General features: G+C 43.7%; 1 protein-coding gene across 1 annotated transcript in view; it reads right to left on the reverse strand.

Annotated features, from left to right (window-relative positions):
• The window catches only part of COL22A1 (collagen type XXII alpha 1 chain), a 237,337-nt gene that overhangs the window by 91,754 nt on the left and 125,443 nt on the right, over positions 1 to 20,140 (reverse strand). The window contains exons 14-19 of the mRNA XM_055800757.1: positions 18,692 to 18,745; positions 17,282 to 17,335; positions 10,322 to 10,375; positions 7,418 to 7,462; positions 2,720 to 2,773; positions 890 to 943 (exon numbers count right to left, since the gene is read on the reverse strand). Coding sequence (XP_055656732.1) covers positions 890 to 943; positions 2,720 to 2,773; positions 7,418 to 7,462; positions 10,322 to 10,375; positions 17,282 to 17,335; positions 18,692 to 18,745 — 315 coding nt within the window. The remainder of the gene's footprint in view (positions 1 to 889; positions 944 to 2,719; positions 2,774 to 7,417; positions 7,463 to 10,321; positions 10,376 to 17,281; positions 17,336 to 18,691; positions 18,746 to 20,140) is intronic.

The following is a 20,140-nucleotide window of genomic DNA, read 5'->3' on the forward strand; positions in this document are numbered from 1 at the left end:
ACACACATCAGCTGCATTGAAAATAATGGAGAAAGGAGCTCAACATCTTCTGGAACCCCTAAATTCAGCCATTTCAAGAGATACGGATGAAGTGTTATGAACTCAAGACTGCTCTCTACTCCACACATGCTGAAGCACAAAGAATTTCTTGCTGCTTATCACCTCAGTGGAAGTACACTGCTTGTAGGTACTTCTTAAACCTCACCTATAACTGTTGCAACTGAGTGGGAAAGTAATGGGAGATAGAGATTTACTTCTGATCTCTGCATTCTTGGATAAGGCTCACTGCCTTATCTGGAGGAGAAAAGGAGAAAGAAAATTCAGAACTGGGCATGCCTTTCCACTCATGCCGAAGAACTGGGTAGGAAATACCAAAACCACAGCATCACCTCTACCTGAGAGGGAAACATATGGCTGTCCTGGAAACTCTATCAACTCTGTAAATTAATGAAGTCAAAATTGCTGCTGAGAGCAGTGAATAATTATTTTGCAGGTAAGGGGGCTGGGCTCAGTTGATCGGCACTTTCTAAGCCCATTCTACATCTCCTGGGTCAGAAAACTGGCATTGACACAAACATATTGACATTTCTATTCACCTTTCTTAGGTGAGGAAGATTTCCTCTTCCTCAGTAGAAAACTACTCCCTACTTCCCTCTGTCCCACTACAAGGGTTAAACTAAGAGCAGAGGAGCTATAACTAGACACTTTTACCCATTTCAGACTGAAGCAATATCAGGAAAGTGAAACATTGAAATGCATATAAGCTTCACTTGTACACAAATGATATAAATGTTAGGCCAACAGCCCTGATATTTCTATTGCCAAGGGCCCAAGGAAGAATCAACAAACGTGTGTCCAGATCCCTCCTGTGCATCCCATCCCAACTCACCTTTTCTCCTTTGGTCCCACTGGCACCTGGAGGGCCTGGGCTGCCAGCAGGGCCCTATAAACAGGTAAAACAAAGAGAAAAATCTTTGGTTACATACTGCAGGTCATCAGTTGCTATTCCCTTGAAGTGCAGGAGAAACATAAGGCTGTAGGTTTGGGTATCGGCAGCACATTGCACTGGGGTAGGTGCTAATACAACACACAGCTTGGCTCTGGTGCATGGAGAGGGAGGAGGAATAAGGATGGAGATGCCACAGCAGCCACGATAACAGCAATCCAATTTCAGCTGGTTTAGAAGGATTGCAGTTCAGGGAGTACATCAGTGTCAGACACAAAATATAGGATAAAATTCAGGCGTGAAGATTTGCCCACTGCTAGGTGTCTAGACAGGATAAAGGCAAAAAAAGCTTCAGAAAAACCCAGCTTCTGTAATAGATGTCACTGGGAGGAATTGTTCCTTAGAAGCAGTAAACAATCAGCATCCACTTTCACATCTCTCTGCAATTTCTCACTTCATCTACATTTGCTGCAAGTATAAACCAGGTCTGTAAAGAATGTAATGGGCATAGTGAATATAGTGCATCGTGATTCCAGTGCTGCATCTAGCACCAGAAAACATTTCCATCTTATAAGGATAGTGATAAACACTAACTAGACAAATAATTCTCAGTATAGGGTAAACTGTGGCTGAGGAACAGAGCAGAGTGACAATTCATCATCCAAACCACCACGAAGAAGCAGAAGAACATTTGGTGCAAAAATGTCTATCACCTTACAGAAAGAAAGATACAGATTTAACAAAGATTAAGACTGCTAATGACACAACACCTTGCCATCTAAATACAAAAAGAGTGCCTAATATGGAAACAAAAAAAATTTCCCAACAAAATCAAATTGAAACTCTAGCTGCTAAAAGAGTGAGAGCAAGGCCCTTGGGCAGCACGTGGCTGCCATGCTTGTAAAGCATGTTCAGGTCAGACCCCATCAGCCGCTTTGTGTGAGCTGCGGGATCAACCACCTGAAGTTGAACTACCCTGAGGATTCGAGGTGCAACTCCTCTCTAACTGCAAAAACATGCCTCCAAATTATGTTTTCCAGAGAGGGAAACAGCAAGGGCTAGTGAATAGGATGCAGACGCAGCATCCTAGAGGCTTGAGGCTCAAGGGTGGCAATGATTAGCTGCAGGCATTTGGCAAATCACTTTTTAGCCTCTGCTTCTTACTCTGTCTTTTGGTATTTAGACCAGAAGATCCTTGAGAATAAAGGATGCCTCTCATTAGGTATCATACCCTGAGTAATGAAAACAGTCTTGTGGGATCTACAGATAGTAGCTTCAGAAAAGCATTATCTGTCTAATCAGCAGAAATATACTGACTTTTAGACTATTTTCTGGTTTCATCTTGTCTTAAAAATGTAAACAGTTCCAAGCCTTTCTTATAGAAAACAAACCAAATATATTAAATCCAGTTATCTCCCTTTCATGTTGTGGGAGGGGGAAAAAGAAGTTTATAAAAATCAGGCGTAAACAGCTGAACTTTTATATGCGCTTTCTTATGTCTTTAACGAAAACTAAGACAAACATCTAACCTACCATGTTGAAAAGAATGGCATTTCTTTTAAGTGTATATTGCATTACAATTTAATTCTAAAAGCAATCAAACAAAACAAGAATACTATGCCAACACAGATCCCTAGAATAAGGAGTATGAAAACAGCTGATGCAGTGGGGTCCTTCCATAGCTCAGTACCACCCAGGATAAGCCCCAGTTTTACAATCAATTTGCACTTGTTCCAAAGAAAAGCCTCCATTTGTTAAGTATGTGGCACGTACCTGTTTCCCCTCCACACCTGGCTTTCCAGGGAACCCATCTAGGCCTCGTTCTCCCTGGAAAAAGAAGAGAAAGAACCACTATAACTCAAATCCATGGTGTTTACACCACCATTCCGCAAGAGATGGCTGCGTTAGCCGCTCCAAGAGTAAGGAGAGAAATTCAAGCCAGACTAACAAAGAAAATGGCTGAAGTCCCCACATCTGTACTATGAAAAGCCGCTGTGACCAGAAGAAGTTGTGTGCTAGCTTTCCACATCGGCACCCTTCCTCTGCCTGCTGAGGTGGGTTCATGCAAACTGGACAAAGTACACCAGGAGAACACCAGCTCTTACAAAAAATAATGAAGCCACAATGCAGCAATAGTTCATTTTTACTCAGTTAAGAAAAACCTTTCATTTTTCACCTTTGCTTTCTGTAACCTAGGGGAACAATTAATCTATTCCAGTATGTCTTCAGAGCTGGACAGTCCACAAAGTCCACAGGCAATCTATTCCACTACTATATTTTTAATACCTGAAGATATGGTTGTTTGGGTTTTTTTCTCCTGTACCTAAACCTGTTTTATTCTTGTACAGTTTCAGACCAGTATGCCTTTCCGTAACTCCCGACAGAGAACAGACTGTTCTCTTCATCTTTACAACGGCCTTTTATGTATTTGAAGACTTACAAAACTCCCCCCCCTTCTCTAGACTAAACAACCTCAATACTCTTCATGGGCATGTCTTTCAGACCTCTGATCATTTTTGTTGCTCCCATTTGTGCACTGTCCAATTGTCCCATGTCTCCACTGTAGCTACATGCCCAAAACTGGATGCAGCTGAGGCTAACTTGGAGTAGAAAGATTATTTCACATTTTAGAGAGTCTTCTTTTGTTTGAAGCCCAGAATAATGTTTACTTCACCCCAAACTCTCTTCTGCAGGACAGCTCCTTAATCAGATGTTCCCAACCTGTGTATTAAGCATCCTGCAGCTGCCCTTTCACAACATCACCCTCTGCTTTGGGAGATTGTGGTTTCAAGATCATTCTGAATTCCAACCCTAACCTCCACCGTACTTCCACGTTCAAGCTTAACGTATTTCATATTTTATAATCCAGATCCTCAATAGAAATGATGATCAGATCAATGACATACTCCCACTGAACTTCACTTCTCTCTTACAAATTGTGGCCCTTATCTATTTCTGCCTCTTTAGTCTAAAACTCTTTGGAACAGAGGCTTTCTCTTGCTCTGTAAAATGAAACACTGATTTTGCTTGGATCCTGCACACACAGCTGAATATAAATCATCAAATATACACACACAGTGCCACTGCTAACATAAATGTGCATGTAAAAGCAAATTCTACAACTACAAACAGAGTAAAATATTAGTTTTACTTCATTTTTTGAAATGAAGTAAATTCTGATTACTATCCCACAGGATCCCTGTTAGACCTCTGTTATTATCTGCAAACCCACACTTATGGCACTGGATTTAATTAGCTCCTTTTGAAAACTACATTGATTCAGCAAGTCAGAAACGGCTTGGGAAATCAATTTATTTATTTTTCCCCTTTAGAAAGACATCTTGCAACATAAATGTTATTTCAAAATTATGTATCTGAGGAATGAAATTAGAGAGCTCTGTACCCTATAGAGTACATCAGACATCCATACGTACTTCCTTTTGGGCGATTGTTTCCACATTAATGGTTTTCTTTGCACTGACTGAACTACCAGTATCCTGAACTTGAGAGACTTTCAATAAGCAACAGTCTGGTAGATTGCTGAAAAAATGTGCAGTGTATTCTCAGAAGAATTTTCAACATCAATACACTGCAGCAATGAGTACTTCACACATGCTATTTTAGCTGCCAAAACAGAAAAGCGTCAAATGTTCTTACTGCTAGTAATGGGGGCTGGGAAAGGTGAATTTATTATTTATACAAATATATAGAATAAACCTGTTTGAAAACACTCCAAATAATTGTGGTTTTAGTTGTTTCTTCAGAAAAATCTCTCATTATAAGTATTTTTTTTCTTATTTTTACATTCTTTAAAAAGGGCTATTTAGGAAAAGGTGTTTTGTCAGGATTTTTTTTCCCCCCAGAAGAAAGAACAAACACAATAAAAATCTGATTCTAAAATTTTCACTTTAAGACCCCAATTTCTTTCTCCTGTGCTCTACTGTTTTTTCTGCTTTTAACCACTGGAACAAAATAGTGAAGAGTCATAAGCAACTTGGGGAAATGTCAATTCCACAGAAACTTTAGTGCTGTTTTCTGACCCCTACCAGTTAGAAAGTGTAATGATTTGTTGGAAAAATGATTCCCTACAAGTCTGCAGAGCCCTGAGAAAGACTGAAAGAGAGCAAACCCACAGCACAAGGAACCTGGCAGCAGCAGACCAACCCTGCTGCCTCCTTACATGAGCTCTTCTCCAATACAGCAGACAAGGATTTACAGGATGGACATAGGCATACGCAGCAAAAGCAATGCCCCGTGTCGTGCTGAACTGCTGCACATGCCTAAATTAACATGCCAAGTATCACATACATATATGGCTGATGTTGGCAGGTAAGTGCATCATGCATATCTCTGCAAAGTCTGTCCCAGCGTCTATGGTGAGCACAGTGGATACAAAAGGACATGACAGATCACTCATATTGTGCAGTGGCTTTCCTAAAGCGCACGTGTAACCAATACTACTACTGGATTTGGAAAAATCCCCCTAAAACCTCAATAGTTACATCTGAGGTCCCAGGATATAAGAATAGAGCAGCAAGATGTATTATGGGATCTTTAGGGTTTTTATGATACTAGGGTACAGGTTCAATAGACCAATACTCAGTGCCTGGGCTAATGCTCTCATCTGATATAATAAACATTTCTCTTCCTAGGCACAAAGAAACACAGGTTGCGTAGGTGTCAGTATTCGAGTTACAGACTGAAGAGCAGACAAGAAAATATTTGGCCCGCCGAATTTACGCCCACTGTTTTCACACTAGTACTGACTGGTAGAAATTAAAGCGATGGCAGTAGGTGCTCTGAGACCATCATTAAGGCCTGGAAAAAAATCAGAGTACAATTGTTGTAGCAGAGATCTGGCTGCTCCAGAAAAAAAAAAGGGGGTGGGTGGGTGGGAGCTCTAATTGTGCATATCCTTTTAATGAAACAAAACCTAATTCATTTCTTCCCCACTTTAATCTTCCTCTAGCTTAGTCAACTGCCTGCCCACACACAGCTCCAGCTTCTTCTCCCATCACGGTGATGTCAGAAAGATGGATTTTCTTCCAGGAGCCAAATATTCCAGCAGATTAGAGAACCTCACCTCCGGAAAAGCAGCAAAGGCACTGGCTAGACACAGCACACTGAGCCAGGGCTGAGGCAAAAGCACAAGGAAGATAAAAGTATGATCCAGCCTTTTGCTTTAGCTACAATGTTGGGGATAGATAATAAGAAACACGGTCATGGCTACTTCATCACGAACAACAAAATGGACACTGGGAACAGACACCTTAACACATGGTAAAGCAAAACACAGTATCTCACACTAAAGGTCTATTGATCATTTTTCCCAGTAGGCTTGGTGTAAATCACTGGGGTTTCTTCTCCAGAATGAGATGGAAAGTGAGAAATGGGAACAAGGCCATGCTAACAACTCCCTCCTCTGCACAAACATGTAGCTGGATATGACTAAAGACGGCTTGAACAGAGGCAAAGCTGCCTGACCAACACTGAGATATTCCTGCCTCAGGACCAGCTTGAGACAAGCAGGCCAGTACATCGCTCAGGGCAGCAAGCCACTCGGAGCTGACGAGAAAGGCCATGCTGCCTGTTTTGCCAACATGACAAAAGGAGTGACTTGGGTCTGACCAAGAGTCTGGTGATGCCCCATCTCCAGCCGCTTGCTGGGGCGCAGGAGTGGGCCAGCACTCGCTTCTCCTGGCAGGGATGGCAAAACACATTTTTGGTGGCATTTCTGGGCAGCCTCGAGCACCGCCTGACAGGTCCGCAGCTGAAGTGTCTGCACATCTGAGGTCTCTCCAAACACAACAAGCAAACTGAAATAACAAAGACTTTGTGTCTGCCCAGTTCTCCTTTTAAATGCTTAGTCCAGGTATAACAGGCATTTGGTCTCTTTCTTGAACTATAAACATGGTTCAAATCCCAGCATGTCCTGCACTCTGTAAAACAGCTACTCCCAGACAGGAGAGAGCAGAAAACCGGGAAGCAGCACCAGCTGGTTGAATTCTTTAACACAGAAACTACCTGGTACTTACTACTACCAAGCTTATGGTGATGGGAGAAGACAGAAACATAGGAAGTTGGATAATCCGAGCAACTGCAGTGCAATGGGAAAATGCTGGATGCAGACACGGTCAGCAGCGGTCAGTAGTCATTCAAAGCTCTGAGGTGGTGCACAGAATGTGGACACCCCACTAGATCTCCCCAATTGTAGACCTTCACTCCACTCCCTTCCTCTCCCCCCCGTCCCTGGCTACACACAGACAAGAAGTCACTTAGCAGACAGCAGAGATCCACAAAGCCCTCCTGCACTCCCATGGCAGGTCGTTCCCAGACAGCACCAGGAGGTACAGCGCAGTGAGGAAACTCCATCATCCATCACCCTGCAGAGCTGCTGGCCTGGCAGACCGCCTCACCTAATGGGCAAAAGCAAAGAGCAGCCCGGCTTTTCCTACCATGCAGCAGGAATACCTTGTCTCCTCGTGTTCCCTTTTCTCCTCTTTCTCCTTGTAGACCCTAAAAAAGAAAAAGATTATAAAGCTCAGTCCAAGTAGAGACATAGTTATGTCCTCTAAGTAGCCACCAAACCACTGTGCACATCTGCATAATCTATTCAAGTGAACCTCAAGGATGTTTTCTGTGTTGCCAGCCCTCCAAGCTGGCCACAAGCATGATATAAGCAGACCTACAGCGCAAGGATGACCTGTGGGCCCAAGAACGTCTGTAATATTATGTTGCCTGCAGACACACGACCCTTCTGCCAACAGCAGTGTGGAGGGACAGGCAACACCCCACAGCTGCAGATGGTCTGGAAAACAACCAATGCTCTGCATTTTTCATGTTGCTGGTAAACAACGAGGACTTAGGTAGAGGACAATACTGATGGAAAAACCTATCGCATCAATAAGCAAGAATGCCTGCTCCTGGTGGTTTTGGATGCCGTAGCTAGGCAGACAGCAGGTACCTCTGAGAACTGGCGAATGTTAGATAATCCCTGTCCTGGAGGCCCAAGCACATTTTTTCACTGTGAGTTCAATGCCAGTGTTCATCTGGACCGCATAATTTATCTCCTCCCAGGTACACCAGAAGCATTTGCTGAGGCTTATTTTGATGAAAGACAGAGACACTAACACAGGCAATCGACTCAATGGGCAGGAATAGATTTCACCTTCTCTTGACATGGCAAATACCCTGTATTTTACCTTTACTGTAGCAACAGAGCAACCAACTAATATCTCCAGGCAGATGAATATGTTCAGTCAGTAGTGATCTCTCTAAAACTACCAAAGCTTAAAACGCTTCTTATTCTAATAATCCATTCACACTTACACATTAATTTACTTTACACTAGTGGAGGCTACCTCCATGCTAATCAGAGTGACATGTCTGGATTTATTTGGCCCTTAGGATTATTTACATAATTAAGATTTTTAGATTTCATTCAGGCCACGGTTGACTGTGAGCAAACTGTACACTCCTGTCCACCTCTAACAATCTGAACTGAGCCTCCACAGCTTCCCACGCTGCAAAGAAGTAACCCTGCTATTTCCAGAAAGCAAATGGCAGGATATTTTAAAATATGACTCCTGTAATGCACTAATGACTACGGGGCTTTCATGTAGACTGTGTAGATGATCATTGCCTTGCTCCTCCCCAGCAGCCCAAGCCAAACTTCAATCTTATGACAGAAAAGGATAGGACCTACAGTAATGGTGCACCACATGAGTGTTCTACTTCTCACACAAAAAGGTGACTCAAAGAGCAGGAAGGAAGTGTTCACATAGCTTTGTCCGTTTATCTCATTAATATTGCAAATCTATCACATGGACAGGTAATGTCACCCCCATGTTTATTTCATCATCTTCAAGCCCAGTACCATTGAACCTTTGACCACACAGGGAAACATGCACCTGAGTGCTCGAGCTCTTTTGAGCACATTGAACCCGTTTGTAGTGAGCTGCAAAGCAAATCCTTGGCTGACACAGGGAAATCTTTCAGCACATGAGGACATCTGTTATGCCACTAAAGAGCAGTGATATACAGTCATAATATTATAGAATGGTTTGGGCTGGAAAGAACCTTTGAAGGTCATCTAGTCCAAACCCCCTGCAATAAGCAGGGACACCTTCCACTAGATCAGGTTGCTCAGAGCCCCGTCCAACCTGACCTTGAATGTCTCAAGGGATGGGACATCTACCACCTCTCTAGGCAACCTGTGCCAGTGTTTCACCACCCTCATCATAAAAAACATCTTCTTTATATGTAGTCTAAATCTACTCTCTTTTAGTTCAAAATCATTACCCCTTATCCTGTTGCAACAGGCCCTACTAAAACGCCCTGTCTTCCTCATAAGTCCTCTTTAGGTGCTGGCAGGCTGCAATAAGGTCTCCCTGGAGCCTTCTCTTCTCCAGGCTGAACAACCCCAAGTCTCTCAGCCTGTCTTCACAGGAGAGGTGCTCCATCTCTATGGTTGTTTTGGTGGTCCTTCTCCATGCTCCAACAGGTCCACGTCTTTTCCTGTACTGAGGGTTCCAGAGCTGAATGCAGTACTGCAGGTGGGGTCTCATGAGAGTGGAGTAGAGGGGCAGAACCACCTCCCTCGCCCTGGTGCAGCCCAGGATACAGTTGGCTTTCTGGGCTGCGAGGGCACATTGCTGGCTCATGTCCAGCTTTTCATCCTCTAGTGCCCCCAAGTCCTTCTCTGCAGGGCTGCTCTTAATCCCTTTATCCCCCAGCCTGTACTGATACTGGGGGTTGTCCTGATGCAGTCATGTCCTCAAATCTCAGAAAACCCTATCAGCCTTTAGAACACCCTCTCAAAGGCTGCCTCCATAATTACCAAGGTGAGACCACAAGACAGAAATGTTTACTTGATAGAATCCGATTTACTCTGGTCTTGCTGTCTGTTCATTCAAGGCAGGTTTCCCCCCTGAGCCCAAAGGCTATTCCCTGACAGTTTGGAAAATGTGATTGGAAACTTGCTGAGAAGTAGTATTTTTTCTCATTATGATGAAATTTTCAAGTACCATATAAATGGTGCATCAACACAAACCAAAGAAATTGCATTACAGTGGAAGCATCACAAAATCACCAGCTGTTATCTCCGTAATCAAGACATTTCTGCCGTCATCTCTCTACTGGCTACAGGTCTGTTCTCATTTAAAGAAGTCAGAAGAAACTCAATGAAGTCGAGAAAATGTCACCATTTGAACACTACAAGTAAGAGGTCAGACATGCCCTACAATGCTTAATAATAATAATAGTAATAATAACAACAACAATAATAATAAAAACCCCACATAGCTGGGCAGAGCACACTGAAAAAATAGAGAAAGTTTCTAGAGTGTTAAAAATTTAACAAGAGCCACGACTTACCGGTGCACCTACGTAGCCTTTAATTCCTGGAGGACCCTGTTTTCCCTCAGCTCCCTGGGGAGGAATTGAGATACAGTAAAACACCAGAAACCGTTTCACATAAAAGATCAAGAATAATATCAGTTATTCAGAAATATAAGTTGCACTCCTGGGCTTACGGTGGGCTGTTGAGGCTTCTCAACTGTCTTAGCACTAATTCAGGGAGCAGTGTCTGATTTTTCAGCTACCTACCCAAAGTGATACCTCAATGTCCTTTTCTCCCCCCAGCACTCAGACTTTAGCAAGTTTTATCCTCTTGCCTTCAGTCTTGCCCTAGGAAGGCAAACTGTCCCATGCAAGTCCCTCTACAGGTTAAGCAACAGGTTAAGAAGTTTAAGCAACGTCAGTTGTTGCCTGCCTGTTGTGGGCAGGGTGATTGAGCTCCGTCAGCTCCTGAACACAGCATTGGTGGAACAAAGCACAGACATACATTGCTGCAAAAGCTGCAGCAAGGGCCGTATCCCAGCATAAACAAACCACAGACTTCAAAACGTTATTTTGAAAAGTCAGTTGAAAGAATCAGATCAGAATTATATTCTCCAATGTTTATTTTCAGCATCAATGGGAGAAATGCAAGAGGATCAGGTACATTTCAGCAGTCCTTCACATGACTCTCTCCCTGGGAAAGGTAAAGTGAAACAGAAAGCACTCTCACTGTGTGCTTTTGTACGTCCTACACTGCCTGCAAAAGGTCTGGATCCTCAGCTGAACAGGCTCAGCCCTCAGAGCCATGCTATGGAGACAGCCTGGGCCTGACAAGTTGACCATGAGAACTGGTTTAGCATCTTAGATCACCTATTTAACTGATTATTTTCTTACTTATCTCACTTCCCTCTCCCCGCCTCCATCTGGTTAACTCATGTATTGGGTGGCTGTAGCGGATAAGGTTTCAAAACAGATCAAGACTTATTTTAAAATAATTTCTACACTTCATATTAATAGATGTTTCCTACTAAAAAAATAAAATCAAAGATACAAGTTGTGTTTGCAATGAATTATTAGCAGAACTGAGGGGGTTTTGTCCCAGTGCAAGCACCCAGGAGGCTGGTCATGTCACACCAATGTTTACACTTGCCTTAGCCCAAATGGCAATCTCATTTGGAGCAGTCGTTAAGCACAGACCTGGCAGGCTGGCTGGACTGTGCTTAGCCAGTGTTGCACCACTGCTGTAAGGAATGAATTGCCAAAACTGCCCCCTCCTTCTTCCAGAGAGGACTGGACTTGGTAAAGCAGATGAAGCTGTGTCCTGAGGGTTGTGAGCAGTTCATCAGCCCAGCTGTAAAGTGGCTGAACCTGTGTTCAGTATGGAGGCAAACCACATGGCAAACTCAGGCAGGGAGATTCACAGACTGGTTAACAAGAGCTGGGTTTAAGCACGAGCAAAGGTGGCTCTGGGATCTCTACAACATCAGGTACGTGAGGACCTCTGCAAGGTCAGGAAGCGCTTCAGCTCCTCTAATGGCAGAGGGAAAGCATCAGGCATGCACTTAAATCTCTCCCTTCAGCCTGCAGAAAAATACTGCTATCAAAGTCTAGGCAAAACCCTTTACAGAAATAGAGGCCTGCTCCGTGTTGTCCAAATTATCAGTCCAACTCAGTACTGTTACATAAAGTGTGGTTCTAACACTCAGCAAAAGTTATGGATAGAGAAACTGAGTTTGTCTGGATGAGACTTGCTGATCCCACTCAAGGCCTGTGCTGAGATCATGTCTGGTAAACCAGAGAAGTGTGAGACCTTCAACAGCCGAAGCAAACAAGAAAAAGGAAATTTGTCAAAATAAAACTCTTACCTAATACTTTATATTTCAAAGGCTTGATTCCCTCCCCCCCCCCCCCCCCTCTGTTTTTTCTATCAAGTGCAGATAACTGTCAGTTCAGATGGGAACGCTATAGCTATGTCAGTGCCATGGCAATGACAGCCACGAAAAATCTTTTTAACATTTTATTAAAGATACAGGGGGAAAAAAAAGAAAAGGTTGAACAGCTGCTGCAGGATATTACAGGCTAAAGGGCCTGGGCTCAAAAATTCAAGCTTTGTTTCACTGCTACAATATTATGACCCCAGTGAGGGACCTGAGCTATAGCCTTTTTTCTCTGGACCCACTTACTCCATTTAATCTTCCAAATCCCACATCTCTGTGGGACCTTTCTCCACTAACCAGTGGATATTTCTTGGTGTCTCAGACCACTGTGGCACCTTCTAGAAGCTCCAACAGTGATTAGCACAAGGCTGACTTTGAGCGCTCTTCTTTGCTTCCACCAGCTAATACCCAGCAAGATTGTACGGTCTTCTTGGTAAGTAATGAAGTTTACCCACCAAGTTTGATGAAAAGGAAAAAAAAAAACCAACCACCAAAACCCCCACAAATTTTTACAATGAAGACACTGAACTAGGAACACCCTCCCCTGGAGACTTCACCGAGCAGCAAAAGCAGTAAAACCAGAGATGACATACTGAGGCCATATCATTCTTGCACCCATACATGTACACTAACGGGCTTATCGTCCATTATGCCACATCTGTGGATTGAAGTCCTATTACCAGAAATATGCAGGACCCTTATCTGTGTTACTGGAAGCTTCACACAATCAATGAGGTCTATAAAAGCTGTGAGACACCACCTTAAAAGAAAGTGCTGACAACTCCCACTGAGGCAAAAGACTGAAAATCATTTAAGTTAGAAAAGACCTTTAAGATTATCAAGTCCAACCCACTGTCAAGTCCACCACTAAACAACGTCCCTAGGTGCCACATCTACACATCTTTTAAACACCTCCAGGGTTTGTGACAACCACTTCTCTGGGCAGCCTTTTCCAATGCCTGACAACCCTTTTGGTGAAGCAATTTTTCCTAATATCCAATTTAAACCTCCCCTGGTGCAACATCAGGCCGTTTCCTCCTATCCTATCACCTGGGAGAAGAGACCAACTGTGGCACTGTGCTCCACCCCACCCCCCTCCATCCTGACCATTGTTTCCACAGCAATGCCCAAGTGATAACTGCCAGTGGCTGGTCGTGATGGCTGTTTCTGACTCAGTGCACTCGGGGGAGACAGATAACAACATGACAGCCAAGGGTTAATTTGAGCAATGAACCCACTTACCAGTGCTGGTCAAGGTCAGACTCAATCTGTCTGAAAGAAACTAATTTCTGTAGTCAGTATGCAAATATGAGTGTTATCTTATTCCATAAATAGCGGACAGCCCCAGAGCCCATTGGGCTCTCCTGCAGGGCAGTGGGCTGCACACCAGAACCTCCCCTTGAGCAGGGCCACCGCGCAAGGTTAGTGCTCAAGGGTGAGAGATTCCTTGCAGCAATAGATTCTCAGAAAGCAATTTGATAGCATGTTAAACTTTGAAAACTTTGCTAAGTACTATCAAGGATCAATTGTGCACATATAATCATTTAGACATAAATTGGTGACCAAGTCTGAGACTAAGTCCGATTCCAGCCATGCCTAAGTTCCCCCCTGAGAAAGAGTTCAGAAGGCAAATGGGTCCTTTCTGAACCTCATGACTCAACGGGAGGGTCTCCCTGACAGTTTTGTCTGACCCTGTCCTCTGTGCAGTAAGCAGGTGTACCTTGCCATTGAATCTTTAACCACTGTCGCATTTACTATTAAGCTTCATTACATTGCTGCTTTATACCAATAAACATATTGCTGATTCTCTCTTATGAGTGAAGTGGGTCACTCTGTCTTTGGCACTGACCCAACCTGTCTACAGCCTCCTTTCAGGTAGTTGTAGAGAGTGATAACGTGTCTCCCCTGAGCCTCCTCTTCTCCAGGCTAAACATCCCCAGGTCCCTCAGCTGCTTCTCACAAGACTTGTGCTCCAGACCCTTCACCAGCTCTGTTGCCCAGCTCTGGACACGCTCCAGCACCTCAATGTCTGTCTTGCAGTGAGGGGCCCAAAACTGAACACAGGATTCAAGGTGCAGCCTCACCAGTGCCGAGTACAGAGGGACAATCACTGCCCTGGTCCTGCTGGCCACACGGTTTTGGATACAGGCCACGATGTCACTGGCCTTCTTGGCCACCTGGGCACACTGCTGGCTCATGTTCAGCCAGCTGTCAGCCAGTACCCCCAGGTGCTTTCCAGCCACTCTGCCCCAGGCCTGTAGCGCTGCGTGGGGCTGGTGTGACCCAAGTGCAGGACCCGGCACTGAGCCTTGTTGAACTCATACAATTGGCCTTGGCCCATCGGTGCAGCCTGTCCAGGTCCCTCTGCAGAGCTTTCCAACCCTCAAGCAGACCAACACTCCTGCCCAACTTGGTGTCACCTGCAATCTTCCTGAGGGTGCACTCAATCCCCTCATCCAGATCATCGATAAAGATATTAAACAGGACTGGCCCCAGTACTGAGCCCTGGGGAACAGCACCTATGACTCGTCACTATTCACCACCAGTCTTTGGGCTCAGCCATCCAACCATTTTTTTTCACCCAGCAAAGAGTAAATCTGTCGAAACCATAAACAGCCAGTTTCTCCAGGAGAATGTTGTGGGAGACAGTGTCAAAGGCTTTAATAAGGTCCAGGTAGACAACATCCACAGCCTTTCCCTCATCCACTAGGTGGGTCATCATGTTGCAGGGGATAAGGTTCGTCAAGCAGGACCTGCCTTTCATAAACCCAGTGTGTTGGGTTTTAGGTATTGATCCCTCAGCCAAGCAGATAAACAGGGGGCTGAATTTCCTGGGGTGCACGTACAGCTGCTGAGTGTGCACTGCACTTGCCTGGCTCAACGCAAATGAAGATGGATTGAGGCAGGAAGGACCACATCCCAACTGACCAGAGAAACTGCAAGGTAGCTCTCCAGGGAGCCTGGGGTAGAGCCCAAAGCCACTGTACTGACACTGACAATAAAAATAAGTGATCTGGCAAAAAAACCCCAATCGTTACAGCTGTAATTGGAGATGTGACCTCTCTGCCAGCTCCACCCATCTCTATACACCTTTTTCCACACCAGCTAGGCGGCTGAGCTTTATGCCAAGGATTAAAGGCGTGTGGATTCATATTTTAGATTTTAAACCCCCATCAGCAAATTCAGGTTTATTTCTTAAAATAGCTCAGGTCAGAATCCTGCTTAAGGACACTGCATATATCCAGAGCATCCACTGAGGTAAATAAAAGTCACTGTGAAAGCACACTATCATTTTTATTTAGCCACTGGACCTGAGAGGCTGGGATTAGCCAAGATCACCTCTTCCCTGGGAGTACTTGGCACTGTCTAGTCAGTTGTCTCTAGGTTCAGCCCCACCAGCACCTATCCTGCCCATCCCGTAGCGCTGAAGTTCTGTTCAGCATTGCCTTGTTACTTGGCAGAAGTATATGTGCCTGATAATCTCAGTGGGAAATATGGAACATTTTCAAGAATAAAGTCCTTCCGGAGGTAGATGTAGGTGCCTCAGTTTTGCTTGGTCTGTAAAAGCTTTGCAAAGCAAGGGTGAAGAAATTCATACCACGAGGAGCATTGTATACACTACTGGTTTGTAATTGCACTATGGGAAATACGCAGGACAGAGAGAAAATATGTATTTATTTGCGTGATAGGAGAGATGCAGCTGACAGGCATTTATGGGTGATGAATTCAGTTCATTTCATCCATTCCCAAATCCCACTGAAGGACAAAATAATATCCAGAGTGCCTCCACTCAGCTCAGCCCAACCCTGCTTTGCAGCTGTCATTTATCCCCTGCTGAACATGCTGCCACACAGCTTCCACAACCAACCCCTTCACGTTGCTGAAGGCAATATGCCTCCTGCCGAGAACCGTGGGATGGCTGCCAAGTATTTCCGCTAATCCACAAACAGACCATTAGTTCCGATACCCTCCTGATGAGACTTTAGGAAATGATGAACATTTCCCTCTATGAAAAAAAGACATTGTGGAGAAAGGGCCTCTCTATAGCTGCAGAAGCCAGAAGGACCTATAGAAATTAACTGCTTCGTAGAGTCCTCTCAGACAGAGCCAAGTGACAAGGCTACATGTGGAAAGCTGTTCAGGTACTTTCCAGTACCTGAAATAACTCCTATTTGAGGACAAAGGCATCAGTGAACTCAGTGGGAGGTTTAGACTAGATATGGCTCTTCCAGAAAGATGTGATGCTCAAAGGTCTTTGCTTGTACAGAAACAGAACTGGGTGAAGTAAATCTGGGCAATCAAACTGTTGTACCTACACCACCTTTCGTAGGCTGAGCTGAACTTGCTGTGCAAGATGCTCCTCAAAACATACTTGTCAATCTAGTGCACCATCTTCTTCTTGTGTTATAACAAAACTGATCTGAGGGATGGTGATCCCTTCAGTAACCAGGGAACAAGGCAAGGAGAGCTGAGGTTGTAAAAGGAGGTTAAGGAATTGCTTTTGAGAAGGGCTTCAAATTTTAGGCATATTTCTGACACTCAGCTAAGTCTCACCAGATCTCCATTCAGAAGCACCTTGTTTGAAGCAAACCCAGTGATATAAGCATCAGCTCAAGTTCTGTATCACTCTGCCACTGTCTAATGGCGCAAACCAGAAGCTCCCAAAATAGGCAGAAACATCCAGGGTAGGATCTCCCCATTATTTATTTTTTTTTCTCATAGTCATAGAGTAGGGATAATAATTCTCACCTGCATCTTTGTGAGAGATGGGAATGCTTACTGAAGGCATGAAGCAAAGCTTATGTCCCCCAAAACATATTATTTTCATCTTCTTCAGCTATGCTGTTCATTGAACAAAAGGAATTTCTTCTTTTTACGTACTTTGCCTAATTGCTGATACCTTAACAGATGCCTGATGAAAATGAGCATTTTGAGTTTCTTCATTTCACCAGTGAGAATATCAAAAGTCATAAACAAAAAGTAATCCAAGCAATTCACACGTATAAAAAGGCAGTGAAAAAAAATGCCTGCCCATATAAAGAAGAAATGGAAAGCTTACCTTTGGACCTGCTGGCCCAGGCAGTCCAAATGCACCTGGCTGTCCTGGCTCACCCTGCAAGTAACAGCAACATCAGTGGTAAATGCTAAGCCTTTTATATATAAAGGCAAGGATGGCTTGAAACACTCATTATATACAGCCTTAGAAATGGGAGCTCTAGCCATATCTGCAGTCCTGAGTACCATTATCTAGAGATCTAAAAGTTTACGATGTGCTTTCTTTGCAAAAATAAAAGCAGAAAGAGACAAACAGAAAACGGAAGCAGCTCTTCAACTATTCTTCAAACACACCCACCCCAGTAGGAAGAAATGAGTTCCCTAAGTCATGAACAGCTTGCATCGACTACAATCTGCAAATATGGATTCCTTGGAGACGCATTTGTTCTGGAATGGTGACCTTTCAGTGCAATAAACACATCCTATAAGGATTTCTGCAAGTCCAAGCATGTCACTGTCCAATCCCAGACCGTGCCACGTGTGATGTGATGAAATTGCATCAGTTCTGCAAGCTGTACTGGAAAAAATTACTGCAGTTTTTCTGAAGTGGGACAGGTGCAGCACAAAGCAGAAACAGGATGTAAGTAACAGGAAAAAAAAAAATAGAGCTTTTCTGCTGCGTATCACTACTTCTGTGTATGCCTGCCCTTCCAAAAAGTCCTTTACCCAACTTCCTCCAGTCACCACCACATGACTGCCACAAAGGGACAGTGAATGAGATGGTAAAAGTCCACCATCAGGATGAAGATAATTCAAAGGGATGGTGATCAAGCAGTGGAAAAGGGGGAAAGCACTAAAATACACCTATATAAGATACTGGAAAATGTGTTTGTGATTTTATGCTTCAACTATAGTACTTTTAAAGACAATATTTGGTACGCTGCATCCTTTTTTGCACTAACCCTGAAACTCTTCCTTTGCTCTTAGCTTTTAGCAGTGCACGAGATGTGTTCAGGTGCCTGCTTCTGTGGCTGCGACATGGATTTCTCTAACCCCCGTCTGTTGGGGAAGCGTAAGACAGTACCCTGCATCCCCTGCCATCTCCGCTAGCCTATGACTCTTTGCCAGACTTAAAACAAATGGCCAGGCTCTGCAGCTGCAGCCATTAACCAGCACAGCCGCAGAAGCGGGTCCCAAACCACAGGCTGCCATGAACGCCCCCTTTCCCGTCTTAATGAATGGTAACAGAGCTGCCCCGGGAGCCCCTCGGGACGGCTAATCCATACACCACCTGCCATCGCTGCAAACGTGCGAGGGAGAGTGCTGAGGCTATTAACCTCCTGCCATTTGTTTCTGCTGCTCCTACAATGCCCATACAAAACCCCAAGACGTGGTCTGTTCAATACAGATTGATTTCCACTGCCTGCCCAGCACTGAAAGGCAAGGATTACATGAAAGGAACAAAAAGGCTTACGGCTTCTCCTTTTGCTCCATCCTTCCCAGGGGGGCCAGGTGAGCCCAGAGATCCCTGTAACAACAACAGAATTATCATCAGCACAATATTAACACCCGTTGCAAGGAGAAGGACATGAGTAACGCATCAAGACAAAAATAAGGAATGAGGAGAATCACTTCAATGCAAACATTTATTATTTACAGTCTTTGGAGGAGCTGCTGCTGACATTAACACACTATGTTATGGCCGATTGATGAGCTGTTAATGAGCAACTAAGCACTCTTGGCCACTTAACTCATTTAAGAATAAATTAATATAAAAGCTTTGCAGCTAATTAGACACATACCATTGAGTCATCTCTAATACCATCTCCCCTCAGCCTCTGTCCACCACTCCATTGTCTCAAAATACTGCTGTTATGTAACTAAATACTGATAATTTTTTAAATATTTTTTTTTAACTCCTTGCTCATACAGCACCCGTCCCAAAGTTCAGAAGCTTCTAGATACAGCTATAACGCACATAAGTAATGAGCCTAAAAGCAAACAGAAAAGAAACCTTGAAAACTTCAAGCAGTCCTCAGGAACGACCCTAGCCACTGGGAAGCAAGTCCTAGAGTGGTGAACATGGAAAGCCATAGAAAACAAAGACAGAAATCCAGGCACCACTTTTTAAATTTTCCTATGCACCAAAATGAATGGAACTAAGTATGTTGTGGTTGGCAGCACCACTGCTAACCGGGACTGCAACAAATGGGAAAAGGCAAGTTTTGCTGTGTGCAGCTGGCAATTTAAAGAACAAATGGAGAATGGAAAGATAATAGGCTTGCCGACGTACATGGCAAGGAACTGGCACAGTGTTTTTACTTCTAGGTACTGCAGGAATTTCTTTTTAGATGTATTGCAAAAAAAGGTTTGAAAGAGAAACAGACATGGGCACTGAAAACTGCCACGCTGGGCTGTGATTATACTGAGCTGGTTTGTTGTGTATTATTTGGTGGAGGGTTTGCCTTGCAATCCTGAACATTTGCTAGCTTATAAGAGGTGAAAAAAGTTTAAATCCCTCCTGCAAATGATGTTTAAGGCATTTCAGACTAATGCATCCAAAGTAAATACTTTTTTTTTACATGTATAAATTTTACATGTATAAAATACTCATTTTTTATATATTCATATATTATTATATATGTATATATATTTTTATATATTACATATACATATATAAAATGTATATGTATTTACATATGCAAAATACAAAAAGTTGACAGAGCAAGCTCAGTATAGGATAATTCCTTTTTTTTTTTTTCTTTTTTAAGATGACAACACAGTGAGCTAAAGGCCATCTCAGTCCAAAACTTATTATGTTCAGTACAAGGAAGGACATCATCATTTTTGGCCTTCCATGTCTCAAACTGAAGAAACACTGATGTTTCTGGATGTGGAGCCATTAGCACCAAGCTTCTGTTTT

Source organism: Falco peregrinus, chromosome 3 (assembly GCF_023634155.1).
Source record: "Falco peregrinus isolate bFalPer1 chromosome 3, bFalPer1.pri, whole genome shotgun sequence".
NCBI lineage: Eukaryota > Metazoa > Chordata > Aves > Falconiformes > Falconidae > Falco > Falco peregrinus.